Source organism: Heloderma suspectum, chromosome 4, assembly GCF_057233095.1.
Source record: "Heloderma suspectum isolate Gila_16-S chromosome 4, 16-S_ref, whole genome shotgun sequence".
Lineage (NCBI taxonomy): Eukaryota > Metazoa > Chordata > Lepidosauria > Squamata > Helodermatidae > Heloderma > Heloderma suspectum.
In genome coordinates, this window is record NC_139461.1 from 104004222 (window position 1) to 104021025 (window position 16804).

Sequence of the window (16804 nt, forward strand, 5' to 3'; positions counted from 1 at the left end):
GAAACCATTGAGTGCGGTCATCTGGAGTTTCGGAGTGCGTTGTCATCAGTATGCTGATGACACGCAGCTCTATTTCTCCTTTTTATCTTCTTCAGGTGAGGCTGTGGATGTGCTGAATCAGTGCCTGTCTGCAATAATGGACTGGATGAGGGCTAATAAACTGAAACTCAATCCAGACAAGACTGAGATGCTGTTGGTGGGTGGTTCTCCTGACCAGATGGATGGTGTTCAACCTGTTCTGGATGGGGCTGCACTCCCCCTGAAGGAGCAGGTCCATAGCTTGGGGGTCCTCCTGGAACCATCTTTGTCACTTGAGGCTCAGGTGGCCTCAGTTGCACGGAGTGCCTTCTACCAACTTCGGTTGGTGGCCCAGCTACGTCCTTATCTGGACAGGGATAACCCGGCTTCAGTTGTGTATGCTCTGGTAACGTCCAAGTTAGATTACTGCAATGCACTCTACGTGGGACTGCCTTTGAAGACGGATCAGAAGCTGCAGCTCATGCAAAATGTAGTGGCCTTATTGTTAACAGGGACCAGAAGGTTCGAACATATAAGACCGACTCTGGACTGTTTGCACTGGCTGCCTATATACTTCCAAGCTCAATTCAAGGTGCTGGTTTTAACTTATAAAGCCCTACATGGCTTGGGACCGCAATACCTGATGGCACACCTCTCCCGAAATGAACCTACCCATACACTATGTTCAGCATCTAAGGCCCTCCTCTGAGTGCCTCCTCCAAGGGAAGCTCTAGTGACAGCCAGGCTGGACTACTGTAATGCAATATATATGGGGATCCCTTTGAAGATGGTCTGGAAACTTCTGCTGGGGCAAAATATGCCCACCCGAGTGTTGGTGCAGGCAAGGCAATCTGATCATATAGTGCTTATACTGCGCCAGCTGCACTGGTTACCGATGTGTTTCTGAGCCCAATTTAAAGTGCTGGTTTTGACAATTAAAGGCTTAAACAGTTTGGGACCAAATTACCTGCAGGACCGTCTTCAGCCTGCCCACAAGTTAAGATCAGCAAGAGAGGCCCTTCTCATTTGCCCACCTGTGAGGGCAGTGAGCTGGGTAAGTGCACGAGAGGGCCTTTTCTGCAGTGGTCCCACACCTCTGGAATAAGTTGCCACTAGGGTCCAGCAGGTCCCCAAATTGCAGACTTTTAGGAAGCCCCGGGAAACCTACTACATTACTCTGGCCTTCCCCTGATTATGTTTTATCGGACTGGGTTGTAGCTGCAGCTGTATGTAGTAGGTTTTGTTTTATGATGGTGTTTGTTGTTTTTTAGGATGTCTGCCACTGTTGCTGTTTTTACTATCATATTGGTTTTTATTATGTCAGTTTTATTGATGTATTGTTTTTATTACCATATTCATTTTTTATGCGAGTTTTATTGTTGTATGCCGCCTTGGGAGGGCTCCTGCCCCTACTATGAAAGGCAGCCAAGAAATATTTTAAAGGAATAAAATACATATCATATTTTGAATTTCAATACGCTGGTGCTGCAAAAGCTTGGGTTAACTTAGAGGTGCCTCTAGGTACTTAACAGCTCCAATCTTGATGAAATGTAGCTTTCACATTCTGTACATAATCTTAGAAGTTATAAGGCAAATCACCAGTGATTAGCAAGAGTCAAAAATTTTAGCTGAAGGAAAGATTCAGGCTACACATCCTGGTTAACTAAAATGGGTCTAAGATGTCCAATGTATGTATCTATAATACATGTACACACTTTAGACAGAATCCATAGCCTCAAAGACAAGGGGACTCTATTTTCTTTTAGGAAAAGAATGCAGCCTGCATATATTTCCTTGCATATAAGATATGGGAATGCTGCATGTTTTAAACCAGGACTTAATATGTACTTACAAAGAATCCACTGATTTAACCCAGTCATGCTAAAAATCAAATCCTACTCATCTTCAGCCAGAGACACATGTTAGAAGGCATCAGTGCCCATGGAAATAGTGATTCAACACGTACAAACTGAACACCACAGTCACTGAAGGCTACTTCAGTGTTATAACCTAGTGTGTTGTCAGAGCCACATTGGACAGAATCAATCACTAGTTTTTGTCTGAAGTGTTTCAGTGAATAATAAAATTCTTGACATAGATGAAACAGAAATGAGACGGGAAGTATGGCTTTTTAGCACAATTAGCCAAGTCTCCAATGATACTAAGATAACGATCTGACAAAGGAAACCAGAATCACACCCTGAGGGTTATATGCATTCCAGTACAAAGGATAGCTTAGCCTACTAAAAAATACAACTTTTTACATTTCCACAACTTTCACATTCAAGATGGATATTTATATTTCTACATTCACACCCTAATTCTACCCAAAGGCAAGAAATACACAAGAATGTACCAGACAGTAATAGCACTCTACCTCGGTCTTGTAAAAACCAGTCACCTGGGCAAGGAAGAAACTTCTCTAATTAGCCAGGCAAGGAACGTTTACAAAAGTTGTGGTGTTTTATTTCTAGGCCACAGATCACCATAGCCCACTGTGGCTTATTTAAACCACAACCGATGATGGGTTATTTGAGAGTTGTTTCCCCCTCCAACAACCCTTGCCACCCGGGTTTAGACAACATTGCAAAACATGGTACTCACTCACATACACACACCCTGTGGGTTGAATATTCAGGCTGGCCACCATCACACACCGCAACCCACCATGGGTTAAATAAGCCAGGGTGGACTGTGGTGATCGTGCAAACCACCCCACTAAAGTTTTTGTGAGCTAGTAGCATTTGTGGATTTATTTGGATGACTGGCCTAGCTCTAAGGAAATGCAGGTATAAAGCAGCGAATGTCTCCAGAGTAGAGCTAATTTGAACTTGTGCTAAGGGCTGCCAAATTGTTATGCATGCAGATAACCATGCCTCCTACCAAGTAATTCTTGGTACAATTACCACTGTAACAACACATTTTATCCTTTGCTCAGCATTCTTAGACATTAACAGTTTCCATAATCTTAAAATAGAGCTCAACGCCAAGTTTCAAAGGCCATATTCTTGTACTCCATTCAGGTGAGTTTTAGGATTTTAAATATTAAACAGTTTGAATAATTCTGTAACGCAAATACTGTTTCCCTTTCCAAAAGTCATTCAAGTAGCACCTTAAACTATTATAATGAGAGCATCTGTAACAGAGCAGGTAAGAGAGACTAAGCTACAGCTCAGGAAGTCCTTAATCTGAATCTCATCTCTGCCATTAACTCCAGCTTCCATATCTAAATGCATAAGGGCTTGTGTTCTAGAGCAAAGGTGGGCAGCCCATGGTCAATATGTGGCCTCCAGCCTACACAGCCCCAGTCACCCCCTGTACCTTCATGCCACTGTTGCAAGGAGAAACAGAAGAGCCATCAGGAAAAAGAGAGAAAAGCTGTTAAGTAAGCAGAGAAAGGGGGGAAGATGGATGGATGGATAGGGAGCATGTGTTCACATTTGTGTGAATGGATGAGTGATGTGTTTGTGAGAGAAAAAGAGAATGAGTGGATGGACAGGATGTGTGATTGAGTGCATCTGCATGAATGGATGCGTAGCATATAAGAAAGAGGATAAATAAATGATGGGAAGAAATGAGGGGAGGGGGGCTAGATTTGGTTCTGCCCACCACTGCTATGTGACCCTTGGTCATTTTCTGCTTCAGTTGCTGACTTCAAAAAAGTTGCCCACCCCTGTAGAGGCTCACAAGAGTTTGGGAACTACTCCCCTGCCCCAGGTGAGAATTCACTCTATATGAGGGGTTATAGCCTTCTAGGCTTTATGGTCCAGAGCATCCTAGGAGAGGTTTGTAAAAGTGGATACCTGGCTGTCTTTGCTTTCCTTTGTACAAACAAGATTAAATGTCTTCAGCATTAGCTGCTTTTGGCTGTACAGTTCTGCAACCTAATTTAGATTAATTCTATGGGCCTTTGGGGGAAAATTTGTCCTCTTTCCTGGGCAGACACTTTTCCAATGACTTTTTGATCATTGGTTCTCTAAGGTTTGTACTGCTTTTGTATGTTCCAAACATTTGGAGTGGCATAGGAAATATCCTAGCAAATGGCCAAATATGAGTTGTTCTCCTAAGGATTATTGATGGTGCCGCTCCAACCTGTCCATCTGTACCACAGAACTCTAGTTTATGTACATGAGAGAGTAGTCAGGGACATAACTGACCAAAAAATGCATATAGAAGGTGTGTCCATTCGAGATTGAAAAAGAGGGTAAAGATTAAAGGAGACCACAGAGAAAAGTCTGGGCTCTACCCCTCAAGAGAGAGTCCTTTTCTTGTTTTCTCTGGAGGCAAATAATCCTACCCATGGATTTTCTTGGGCTCATACTACTTTCTACTTGAAAATCCACTCATTTGGATCAAACCCTTGATAGCACAGCCAGTCCACTAGCAGGATGAAGAATTGCTTTGATTGATGTCAGAGAACACAAGAATTGTTTCCTGATGAAGACTAATATTTGGTTTGCAGTATTTGAGTGCGCTACTACACACATTGTTCAATTCTACTAACATTTTTCCTGTGTAACAGACAGGCAAAAGACTGCAGATCTAATTGAATTGCTCAGAACTCCAACACACTGTTATGAAAGGCCTTCTCCATTTAAGAAAGGGGAGTCCAGAGTCACTCTCCAGCACTTGAGACTAGCGTCTTTAGTAAGTATGCACCTGTGCAGAACTGTCAGTGAAGCATCAACCCTGGCCTGAACTGCATCCTCCCACCGTAATCCTCAGGAATTGTGTAAGTGAGATGGGAAGACTAACCTTCCTGTCAATATATCTCACAATCATCTCTAGAAATGGAGATGAAAAGTTTGTGAGACATCTTACAGTCAGATCCAAAGTAAGATCCCAATGCACAAAACCACTAATTCCAGAAGACTGGATAATGCCTCAGTTCTAACTATGTTGACCTTTCTGATCCTGACAACAATGGACAACAACTTGATCTTTCTGCTGGGGGATAAGAATGTCGAGTAAGAAACTGAATCCAGAACCACTTCCAGATGATGGATAATCTGGGTAGAACTGGCTCTTTTTCCAATTTACCAGAAAACCATTTGTGTGAGCATATTCAAGGTAACCTGTATATCTGGACAAACCTTTTTCAGAGTTAAGAGCTCCAATTAGAAGGTTGCCCAAATAATAGTAGATGCAAATACTTTGTCCCCTGAGTTGAGCTATGATGACTAACATTTTGATGAATGTCCGAGCAGAGATAGAGGACCCAGGCATGATGATGCTGTTTGTTCAAAGAAAATTGAAGACATTTTCCACGGGATGATGATAATTATGGATTGTTTAGATCTATGGACGCCATGTAATTGCCTGGATTAATCTCCATGGCTATGGATGACAAAGTCTCTGTGAAAAACCCTGAGTTTCACAAATTTGTTTAGATACTTGAGGTTCAAAGTGAGTGTTACTCATCTTGGAAATGTGGAAAATTATGGAATATGCACCCTTAACCTTGTTAGTCACAAAGAATAGGCTTTATGGCTTATGATTGTAAAACCTGGAGGAGCGCTTCTTCCACCAATTGTATCTTTGTTCAGTTCATTAGGAGAAGAATACTCAATATTTGGATTGATATTGATCTGCTGCCAGAATAGGGTATCTAGAACCCAGCAGTCTATGAAAAGATTTTTCCATACAAAACTGAAACTTGTGAAAAACTTGTCACCTCCCTTTTACAGGATCTGTGGGTAGGAGGCGAACTGCAAGTGAGATTGGTTTCCTATTTGTAGGTAACACTTAGAATAGTTGCTGAAGTGATGTTACTTGGAGTTTCCCTTTTGGCTTTCCCTCCACCTTGGGTTGTAAAATAGAGTAGGTACAAGACCGAAAGGTGGTTGACAAAATGAATTTGCCCTTTATCTTCAAACTCATTAAAGGCACAACAGTGTGTTTTTGAAATAGGACATGGGAAATACTTTTCTTTTCAGCTAGCTATGTCAGTGATATTGTCTGGAGCGCCCTAGCAGCCTCTTTCAGTCTACTCCAATAACCAACTCAAGACACAAACAAAAGGATTCTTTTCAAGGCTTTAATCCTTTTAAAACTTAATGACTCTTTCAGATGCTAATCACCAGCGACTAAGCAATGAACAGCAGAATAGCCTATGCTCCGGGTTAGGCAGTTGGTCCCCGTTTGAAGGAGAATCACTTGCAGACCCTGAACTTATGGGTTAGGAAGAGTTCCTCCCTCTTTCCCTTGGGTCCATGGGACGCGACCGTTGCTTGCGCACCAAACGGGCGCTACGCCTCCTTTCCACACCCTCCATCGCTTGTCGCTTCCTGTGTCTGCGTCGAGCATCCAGCAAGCCCCCCTCCCGCACTCTCTCAATGCCAGGGTCACTATCTATCTCAGGAATGCTGGCAGGAGGAATCTCTGCCAGCTGCTGTGCCTATGAAGGATGAGCAGCTTCTCTCCCACGGATTGCTGTTCCTCCTCAGAATCAGAACTGCTCTGGGGTTCTATGGGCTCAGTTTCCACCCTGACAGATATGTTTTATCTGAAGAGACTTCAGAAACAATGACCCGGTTTGCATGTGACAGCAATTCCTGGGTTATTTAGCAGGAATGAGCAAACGTGCTGCCTCCTGCACACTCATTGCTTCTGCTTTCAATAAACAATCCAGGAGCTCTGGGATGTTTAGGGGTTACACTCTGAGTTAAACAATCCAGAGTTAACCCAACAATTGCCCATGGTTTGCTGTTTGTTTCGACCTAATGGGTCAAAGTTCCAAACTGAGCGAAAGCATGTGCATAGCTAAAGTATCTGTGGACATGGCACAGGTTGAAAGCCTAACAGAATTCAACCCAGCCATAGAGGGAGCAGGAGGGAGGGGAGTCTTGTTAAAAGCAACAGCAGAGGATAGTAGAGGAACTGGACTTTCAGAGATGGCAGCAGCTGCAGAGAGAGCTCACGGCTCCCTCACTTATCCTTCATTCCCCCATAAAATGTATACTACAGGAGGCCTTGGAGCCCAAGAAAAAGTAGTTGGCTTTGAGGTTAAAATGTCTGAAGAAAAATCTGCCATTTACTAATACGGCAGAAAACAACTGCAGGAAGGGCTGGAGCACTCCCAAGGAGATAGTCCTTTTCTTTCTTGGATAAATGTCCACGAATCATGCTGAGCAGTGGAGAGCAAGCTCAATTGTTTGCAAGAGTATCATAGATAGCCTAGAGAACAGCTGGTGCACAGAGATAAGAATTAGTCGTATCATTCTTCTAATAAAGATGAGCAACTTTCTTAGGGAGCTTTTCAAGCATCAAGGTATTTAATCTTAACATGGAAATTCACTGTAGTACTACTTACACAGACCTACCTTATTGCTCAAATATTAAGCTATTTGGATCATGCTTGCATTCCACTAAACAATGGATTCACTAAGTTTGGTTTTCTACACAAGCGCTGAAAGTATCAAATGCTTGCGACTAGTGATGTTTCTTAAATGGCCTGTTCTGTTTGATCCATGGTGTAGTAGTAAATTCTGAAGTACAGGAGCTCATTGTTACAGTCCCCATAGCCATGTCCCCCTAGGAGAGGCCCAAAAATGCAGTTGGCTGTGTTGATCTATATCGGGGTGGTGGTGTATATATTCACATACACACATTCCAAAGAGCAACAGTACACAGCATAATAACCAATTTATCATGATCGGCTGACAGTCATAAAATGGCAAAGGGCATAGAAGTGGTTAGCATCCTGTACTTTGGCTGGAGAGACCTGAGATTAATTAACCCATGATTTGCGACCATTATGTGTGAATGGGCCCAACATGTCCCAAAGGTAGTAAAAGAAAACCAGCTCAAGTTTTTCTAAGAGTTTCTTTTCCCAGCATCAGGGAGAAATATTTTAATCTCAAACTCAACAAATCTGTTCTAGCAGTTTTCATCTTCAACAGGAGCAGTTATTTTGTAAAGCTAATGGGTCTTAATTGCCCACTCAAGATCAAGCCACCCCCATATACTTTGCATTACAACAGAGATAGTTCACAACAATATGCTGTTGCTGGGAAAATCCATTTCTTCCCAAGCGACTGTGAGGATTGCAGTTAAGCTTAGAGGGAACAGGGAAGCCGGGGGGGGGGGGGGTGGCAAATGACATCAGTGTCCCTGCTAATCAAAAAGTCCAGACACTTAGACCCTACAAGCCCTGGCTCCACTACACCACTGGTTTTGATCAGTAATAAACCAAACTATCATTTTAGTCTGTCAGCAAATATCATACTATTGTGAAAATTTCCTTTTAATACAAGTTTATTATAATGGACCATCTTCTGTCATATGGGCCTGGCTAACCTCTTCATTCTTCACCTGAGGCCCTCCTTCAGATCCCCCATCATCTGAAGTTAGACAGGTAGTGACTGGACAGAGGACCTTCATGGTCGTGGCACCTTAGAATTGGAATGCCCTCCCTAGAGAAGCTCACCTGGCACCAACTTTGATGTATTTTTTGATGCCAGGAAATACTTTTTTGCCAAGATATTCCAGCATGTTTTATAGCTGGATTCAATACTGTTTTTAGTAGATTTTAGCACTTTTTCCTGTGGCTTCTGTAAAATTATTATTTTTATTTTTATGATTCTATTGTATTTGTTTTAAACTCTATGCAGCCCTGAGAGTCATGCTACCAAAGAGAGGTATATAAATTGAATGAATAAAATAAAATGATATTCCTTGAAATACTTGTAGTTTAATTTTACCCATTTATACCGTGTATCATTATGTATATTTGGATATTAACTAGCCAGGCATGTTTGATAGTTGGGGTAGGGGGTAGGATTGAGAGCTACACTTTCTGCACTCACTAACACCGCACCAAACATTCCACAAGCAGAAAAGCCAACCTCCTAACCCCATATTTTGAAGTGGGTAGTCACAGGCTTAACAAAAGATATAAAATATATGATTCTCTAAAAGACTATAAAGGCTACAAATAGATTGACCTCTTTCATTTGGGTGAATGCCAAAGAAGTGTCACTAATATTTTCATATCATTTGGGTATCAGACGCATTAGGCCATGTTTATTAGAGTTCATAAAAGAACATGTTCCTTTGTATCCAAAGAGATAACAACCCAAGAGTACAGTCTGCTTGCTTTCCTGTAAATTGTGTTCTGTGAACAGGTGTATTATGCAGTCAGACAATTGTGTTATAGGCACGCACACACAAAGGATATCTGGAATTTCTTAAAGCTCTAGTTAGGATGTTGGTGTTCCTGCCTCTGCATATGACCCACAGGATAGGGTGGGGCGAACTCCTTCCTGCTCAGTTTCTTCTGTCCAGTATCAAAAAAATAACTAAGAGGGTCCAGCAGACAGGAAGGCAGGTACACTGTTTGACCGAACAAATGTGCAGCTTGCTTGCTTGGTAAATGCCTGGCAGTGTGAGCAAGCCTCAACCTTGTGGCCCTCTCCCACGCACAAAAGGCACATAGAGTGTCCATCTGTGGAGGGACGTTTGCTGCCACAATGGGCACACTTTCTAAACAGGGCCCTAAAGTCCATACACCCTCAGGCGATCATGGGGATCGTAAACAAAAACAAACAAAATAAAATACAAATGCGAGAGAAGAAAAAAACAATAAGCTAGAAAGATAAAGACAAATAACAAGAATTTTCATTTCTCAGCAAGTTCTCACTTCCTAATGGAAAACGAACCCTAGAGAAAGTTCCCTAACAGGCTGTCCCAACAGCAGTCAAAAGAGAACTGAGGGAATAGGAGGAAACCCACTAGGGACATCCGCACTGGGATGATCAGGGGAGGGCTCCTGCTGAAAATTCTTCTGCTATAGAAGGTTCCTGAACGAGGCTCCGCACAGGCACAGAGTCCGTATGTATGATGTACAGAGACCATGAAGAATACCAATTACAGGGAAGCAACCTATCTCTTCTTTGAGGCCTCTGTGCAGTTCAATTGTTGGGTAACTGGTAGGCAAAATTACCTGAAATTGGGTGTTGGTGACATTAAGTGAGAAACTCTCTATAACTGCTCTTCCAAAAGAAGTATTCACACATTGTTTTTGACATGTAGAATATAGTATTTAACAAATGTAGATTACTGGACCACATGGCAATGCTGCAAAAGTCAGAGACCATTCCACAAAACTAGGTTGACAAGGGGTGCTGCTTTTTTCCATTTGACCCCACCTGAAAAAAAATGGTGGGGGGGGGTGAAGAGACATAGCCCTATTCCTACTCATTATCTATCTCACCTTCAACAGTCAGGACAGTCAGAGGAGGGCCTCATGTCATAATCTGAGTGAATAGATCATGATGGTATGGAAGAGAGAAATCTTTCAGATACCTTGATGTCAGGCCATTTAGAGTTTTATAGGTAAAAAACAGTACTTTAAAATTGTGCCTGGAAACAAACTGGAACCTAGTGCAGATCTTTCACACAAATAAAGTATCTCCTCCAAACTCACAACAGGCGACTGTGTAATTCTGTGGAGCAGAAACATTTCAGTCGTAATTAAAATCAGACTCAGTTATACTGTAGATGTAAAAAGACACTGAGATGACTGAGGAAAGATTCATTTTCACCTCTCTGTTTCAATGCATGCACCCAACTATTGTCAAAAATGACCACTTGTAACAGCTGGAACCAAATTGGGAATTCTGTTATCAGGATAATTGGCTAGCCAATCCATTATTATTGCTTAACACCATATTAATGGCCAGTGTTTAGGAAACTAGTCTTTTCTTGGCAAGAAAAGAGCTGACTTACTGCCAGGCTGCCGGTGCTTCAGTCTACAGTAGGCACACAATGTAAGAGAGAAAAGGAATTGCTAATTGTTCATCTACTAGCTGAAGCACCAGTTTCATCCAGCTTCCCCTCCCTCTGCTTTATTTTTCTGAGGACACCAGCTGCTTAACTAGAATTATAAGTATAGCTCATGTTCACTTTCAATAGATGCCCATCTGCACACCACACTAAACATCTGACTGCATAAAATTCCATCTGATTGTTTCACAAAAACATGATCTTTGACTAACAGGCAACATTTTTAGTTTACACTAGACCCAAGTGAAATTAGGCTTCCAACTACTCTTATTCCTATATGCTAATAACTAAGAAATCAACAATTCTCTACTATAATCACAACATGCTGTTTGTTCCACAGCAGAGTTATGTGTGTGTATGTGTGCGCACGCAAACAGTTATGAGAAAAGTCTAACATAAACAAAGTTCACTATTATGTACATTTTTTATAGTTACACATAGAGTCATACCTTTGACCAGCATATTAATTCACTTGAAGCCACAACTGTGACTTTTGTTGCTATGGCTAAAATGTGACACACACAAAAACCCCATGATTAGCAAGCAGAAAAAACTCATGTAACTGCCTACTTACAAGGAGTTCATGAAGAAGAAAGAAGCCCTTATAATGTCAAGTGAGGTGACCAGAAAGGGCTCCGCTCCTTCCACTTGAAGAACCACAGGTGAAGCCCCGTTATTGGGACTAGGGAGTTCCAGGCTGTTCTTGCAGTACTACTGCCCCTCGAGATGCTACTCTTCTAGGCTTAAGCTAAAACTCACTCTTGGCTTGCCACAGCTGCCATCAGCCCAGAAGCAACTGCATTTAGCTCATATGGGTTTTATTTGCAATGCTCTGAATGTCAGACTTGATATGGCTTATGACAAAAGCATATTATTGAAATGCATTCCACTTCTAACTGGCACACACTATATGTATTTAAATACCATGAATTATTTTTCTACAAAGACTATGCAACATCAAAAACATTCAAATGAAATAGGAGTGATATTCCCATTAAAATGCAGATCGGCACCAGACTGGGGAGGGCTGATCTATAATGTCCACGTGTTTAATAGTCCGAGAAGAATATGATGCTGTTCTATTGCTGAACTTAAGTAGGTCGGCAGTATAAACTGATTTAATGGGTCACTATCAGGAACCGACAACTGTAAGTCGCTCTGAGTATTCTGGAGGAAGACTGCGCACATGTAGTCGATCAATAATAAATAAGCAAGACAATTAGTTTTCTTCAAGACAGTTGATTAAATATCACCTCTACATGTCAATCCCATGGGTCTTTTGCTATGATTCACAGTGATACAATAATATGCTGTATTTTCCATAGAAATGCATCCGGTTTTGCATAGAGCATAATAACTTTTGAATTATAATGGGTATCACTCAAACAAAGATTTTTCACTGTCAAATGCAACAGGGTTTCTTTACAAAAGGACAGTAACTTACTTAATTGAGTTTCTAAAGTGGTCCTCAGCAGGGCTTTTTACAGTACAACTGTTCAGCAGCCACAGGTCTGCTTCTGCAGCATTCTCTGGAAGACAGATATATACATTAAACAATTAGAATGTAATCTAGCAGCTCCTAGGTTACATCATATAAAACAGATTGGATTTATCCTTTTAACAAAGCAGGACAGCTATCAGACAAATGCAATCACGCTTAAAGAAAGTTTATGTATGTTTTAAAAATTAACAACAAAGGGTTTAAATGCAGTGAAAATGTTTCACTAATTATTTAAGTATCATGACACAGAGATGTTTACCTGACTCAATAACTACTATGACCTAGTTTGCACACAATGACAAGCCAGAGAATGAGTTGTCACTGAATCATGGGTTGTTGTTACATGTGAACCCTGCAATATGGTTTAGTTATGTGTTGTTAACCACAAAAGATCCAGAGTTCACAACCCAATAACAAACTATGAGCTCTCTTCCTTGGTTGTTTGTGGTTAACAACACATAATTAAACCATAGGGTAGGGTTTGCATGTAACAACAACCCACAATTCAACAACCCCCCACAATTCAACAACCCATACTCAACCCATACTCTGGATTGTCATTACATGTGAACTCATATCATGCACAGGTCACTGTATTTTTTCAGCAGAACTCTGTACTTCACCCAGCAATATACACTAGAGATAACAACCCTGCTAGAGAGCTTAATCTTCCCTCTCTCGTAATTCCAATGAAGATCCTCCCGGTTCCCGTGCGCCTACTAAGCTTTTACTTAGTAAAAGACTTAATAGCCACTCAGGGGGCACTTTTCATCAGTACTGTGCAGGAGGAAGGCTTAAACTTTCCTTCCCCACACAATGTTCAGCTAATCAGCACAGAGCAACTGAGCAGAAACAAAAAGGAGGCTGCAGCCACACCTCCTTTTCCCTGCTAATCAGCAGGATGGATCACATAAAATTAGAGAGTAAACTGGATGCAAACAGCAAACAGCAGGTTGCCCACCTCTAAACTAGTGAGAACCAATGGTAAGTTCCTTGGAGAATATGCCTATTGACCAGGAAATCTACAAAATTCAGTCATGAGATGCACTTTCCCTAAGGCCTGTGGACCATTATGTATATTGCCTAGAGAATGTACAAAATCCTGTTGAGATATGCACATTCCCCAAGGCCTGATGACAATTATTTATTTTATTTATTACATTTCTATACCGCCCAATATTGCCCAGAGAATGTACAAAATCCCGTTGAGATATGCACCTTCTGGAGGCTGGTTGGAAAGTATATATATTGACCGGGAAATGTGCACAATTCTCTCTCCAAAGACAGATTTATGGGCACATTCTCTGTGAGACATGCTGAATGTGCACAATCGCTGGTTGTTATGCACATTAGCATTCAACTCACATTGCCACTATCATAAATATAGACACACACATACATATTACCTCACACACACAATCACTAAAAATAAATACTTGTGCTTGTCCTTTCCTTAGTTCATTTGTCTTTTATTAATAGTATTATAGTGAGCAAAAACAAAAGAAAAAACATGTCTGACAGGAACAACAACAAAAAGTTAATACAACATTCTGGTTCTTATCAATTGAAGGAGCCAAGTAATATACACAAATAGCTTTTGCAGATTACTTCCTGAACGTATCTTTAATTTTTACATGGATGGCAATATAAATTAAAAGGATATTTTTCAGTTCACTACTTACAGAAGCAAGACCACCACATTTTGTGGGTATTTTTGCTTTGTTCCTTTAAAGTGCTTGCTATATCCAAATGAAGGCATTTGAACAATGAACTTGTAACCCTAAAACGTACATGTAAGTTATCCTTCAAACTGGCTTCATGCTCTAAGAAATAGAGCATTTCTCTATTTCCATTTCAATCGGGCTTCAGGCCTGAGCATGGGACAGAAACAGCCTTGGTCGCTTTGGTGGATGATATGAGGAGGGCTTTGGATAGGGATGAATGCTTCTTCCTTGTTCTCCTTGACCTCTCAGCGGCTTTTGATACTGTTGACCATGGTATCCTCCTGGACCGCCTGGAGAGGATGGGCACTGGAGACATTGCATTATGGTGGTTCCGGTCCTTCCTCTATGGCAGGCACCAGAGGGTAGCACTGGGAGTGGAGGTGTCGGACCCGTGGCCACTCACTTGTGGGGTGCCACAGGGTTCCATCCTCTCCCCAATGCTATCTAACATCTATGTGAAGCCGCTGGGGGTTATAATCAGGAGGTTTGGGGTGCAGTGCCATCAATATGAGGATGACACGCAGCTCTACCTCTCATTCAAATCTTCACCAGAGTTGGCTGTAGAATCCCTGTCCAAATGTCTGGAGACGGTGAGTGGCTGGATGGGGAGGAACAAGCTGAAGCTGAACCCTGACAAGACCGAGGTACTTTTGGTGGGAGACAAGAGGAGGCTGGGGGATGTTGACCTGGTGTTGAATGGGGTACAGCTACCCTTGAAAGACCAGGTCCGCAGCCTGGGGGTCATTTTAGACTCCCAGCTGTCGATGGAGGCTCAGGTGTCAGCTGTGAGCCGGACAGCGTTGTATCAACTCCATCTGATATGGCGGCTGCACCCCTACCTTCCCGACCATCTGCTTCCATTGGTAGTACATGCCCTGGTCTCCTCTCAGCTAGACTACTGTAATGGGGGGTTACCCTCAAAGACAGTTCGGAAGCTACAGCTGGTGCATAACGCATATTTAATGCGTGATTAAAGGCAGCCGCTGGCATGATCACGTCACTCGGGTGCTGAAGGAGTTGCACTGGCTACCAGTTGTTTTCCAGGCCGATTCAAGGCATTGGTTTTGACCTTTAAAACCCTATACGGTTCTGGTCCAGCCTATCTCAAGGAGCGCCTCCAGCAACACCAGTCAGGCCGCTCAACAAGATCAGCCTCGGATGGCCTTCTCTCTGTCCCATCAGCCAGGACAGCTAGGCTGGTGAGGATGAGGGAGAGGGCCTTCTCTGTAGTGGCCCCCACTCTATGGAACTCCCTCCCTAGGGAACTCCGCCATGCCCCTCTTTAAAGAGCTTCTGCCACGCACTGAAAACGTGGTTATTCAGGCAGGAATTTGGGGTGGGTTAGGGTATTTTTAAATAATGTTTAATGTGTAATGTTACTGTTTTAAACTGTACTGTTGTACATCGTCCAGAGTGGCCAGGTGACCGGCCAGATGGGCGATTAAGCAATTAAATAAATAAATAAGTACATCAGCTCAAATATATTCCGTTTTCAGGATTAGGATGAGAAACAATTTAGTTGTTAAAAATACTCGATACCTTATACTCCAGTTCTAAATATATTTGCTACCACAAATAACAGCATTTCTGCAAGGTATACTGGATACAAGGAACTCAACAACAATATGAAATCAACACTGTTTAGACAACTCAAAACTGCAACTTTTATCTTTAAGTTGCCTTCTCCAAGAAACTATTGGACTGTTCTGGAATTACACAGAGCCTATAGCTACTGACCATCAGCTATATGATTTCTGAAGAGTGTAACCATTAAGCTTTTTCTGTGGGATTTCCTGCAATAAAGAAATCTCACTGATTTGGGTGCCTGGTGTCAGAATGCCTGAGTGTGTGCACTGGAGGGATCAGGAAACCTGACAGTAGCAACCATACTGCTCCAGTAACATGAGTGGGCCAATTATTTATGTTGGTACTGAGGCCCAGTGCTGATATACCCAGTTCCTTTACTTCAGCCACTTGCATCATCTTGTCAGGCAGAAACAAGGGAGAATTTACTCTTTTCAGCTTTGCCCAACTGTGAACTGTGGTACATTCATTGTACATCTGGCCCAGAAACCTGAAAACCAGCTTGGGGCCAGCTGACAAGCCAAAGCTTAAAAAAACCTAGATATATCTCATCTTGTGCCATGGCTGCCTTTCTTTTCAGGATGTTCCTTTACCAGCACTTTTCCTTGGAACAGTGTAACAGTCCTGGGTGGTTACACTGACTTAGATGCCATTTTTCGGCTTCCATTGTTTCATGGATATCCTGGATCAGGGATGGGATGGCTTCTATGTTGTCAGATGCCATTCTATTTTGCAGACAGGGCTGGGAGCATATTTAACCACACAAACTGGCCTACTAACCGAAATTCAAGAATTATAATGATGTTATCACCATCTCGCAATAAGGTCTGCAAAATTACAGAACACAGATATTCAGGCACAATTGGAACATCATTCCCTATATTTGGAAAGCATGCTGTGAATATCTTTCGAGTCTAATATGACCCGTCACACACTTCTGGTAGCAAGGCTCAAGAGACCTTTGCCTGAATCAATGTGATGTGGCTGCACAATGTGATGTGGCTGCAAAAAAGGCAAATGCTCTTTGGGGCTGCATTAGTAGAAGCATAGCTTCCAAATCCCATGAAGTACTAGTTCTCCTCTACTCAGCACTGGTTAGGCCTCATCTGGAGTACTGTGTCCAGTTCTGGGCACTGCACTTTAAGAAGGATGCAGACAAGCTGGAGAGGGTTCAGAGGAGGGCAACAAAGAT

At 42.2% G+C, this 16804-nt stretch overlaps 1 protein-coding gene across 10 annotated transcripts in view; it reads right to left on the minus strand.

Annotated features, from left to right (window-relative positions):
• The window catches only part of CDKAL1 (CDKAL1 threonylcarbamoyladenosine tRNA methylthiotransferase), a 461612-nt gene that overhangs the window by 393005 nt on the left and 51803 nt on the right, over positions 1 to 16804 (minus strand). For all 10 annotated transcript variants that reach the window (XR_014790207.1, XR_014790208.1, XM_084850143.1 and 7 more), the window contains exon 4: positions 12248 to 12332. Coding sequence is in view for 8 of the 10 variants with exons in the window: in XM_084850143.1 (XP_084706269.1) it covers positions 12248 to 12332 (85 nt within the window). In the remaining 2 variants the exon portion in view is untranslated. The remainder of the gene's footprint in view (positions 1 to 12247; positions 12333 to 16804) is intronic.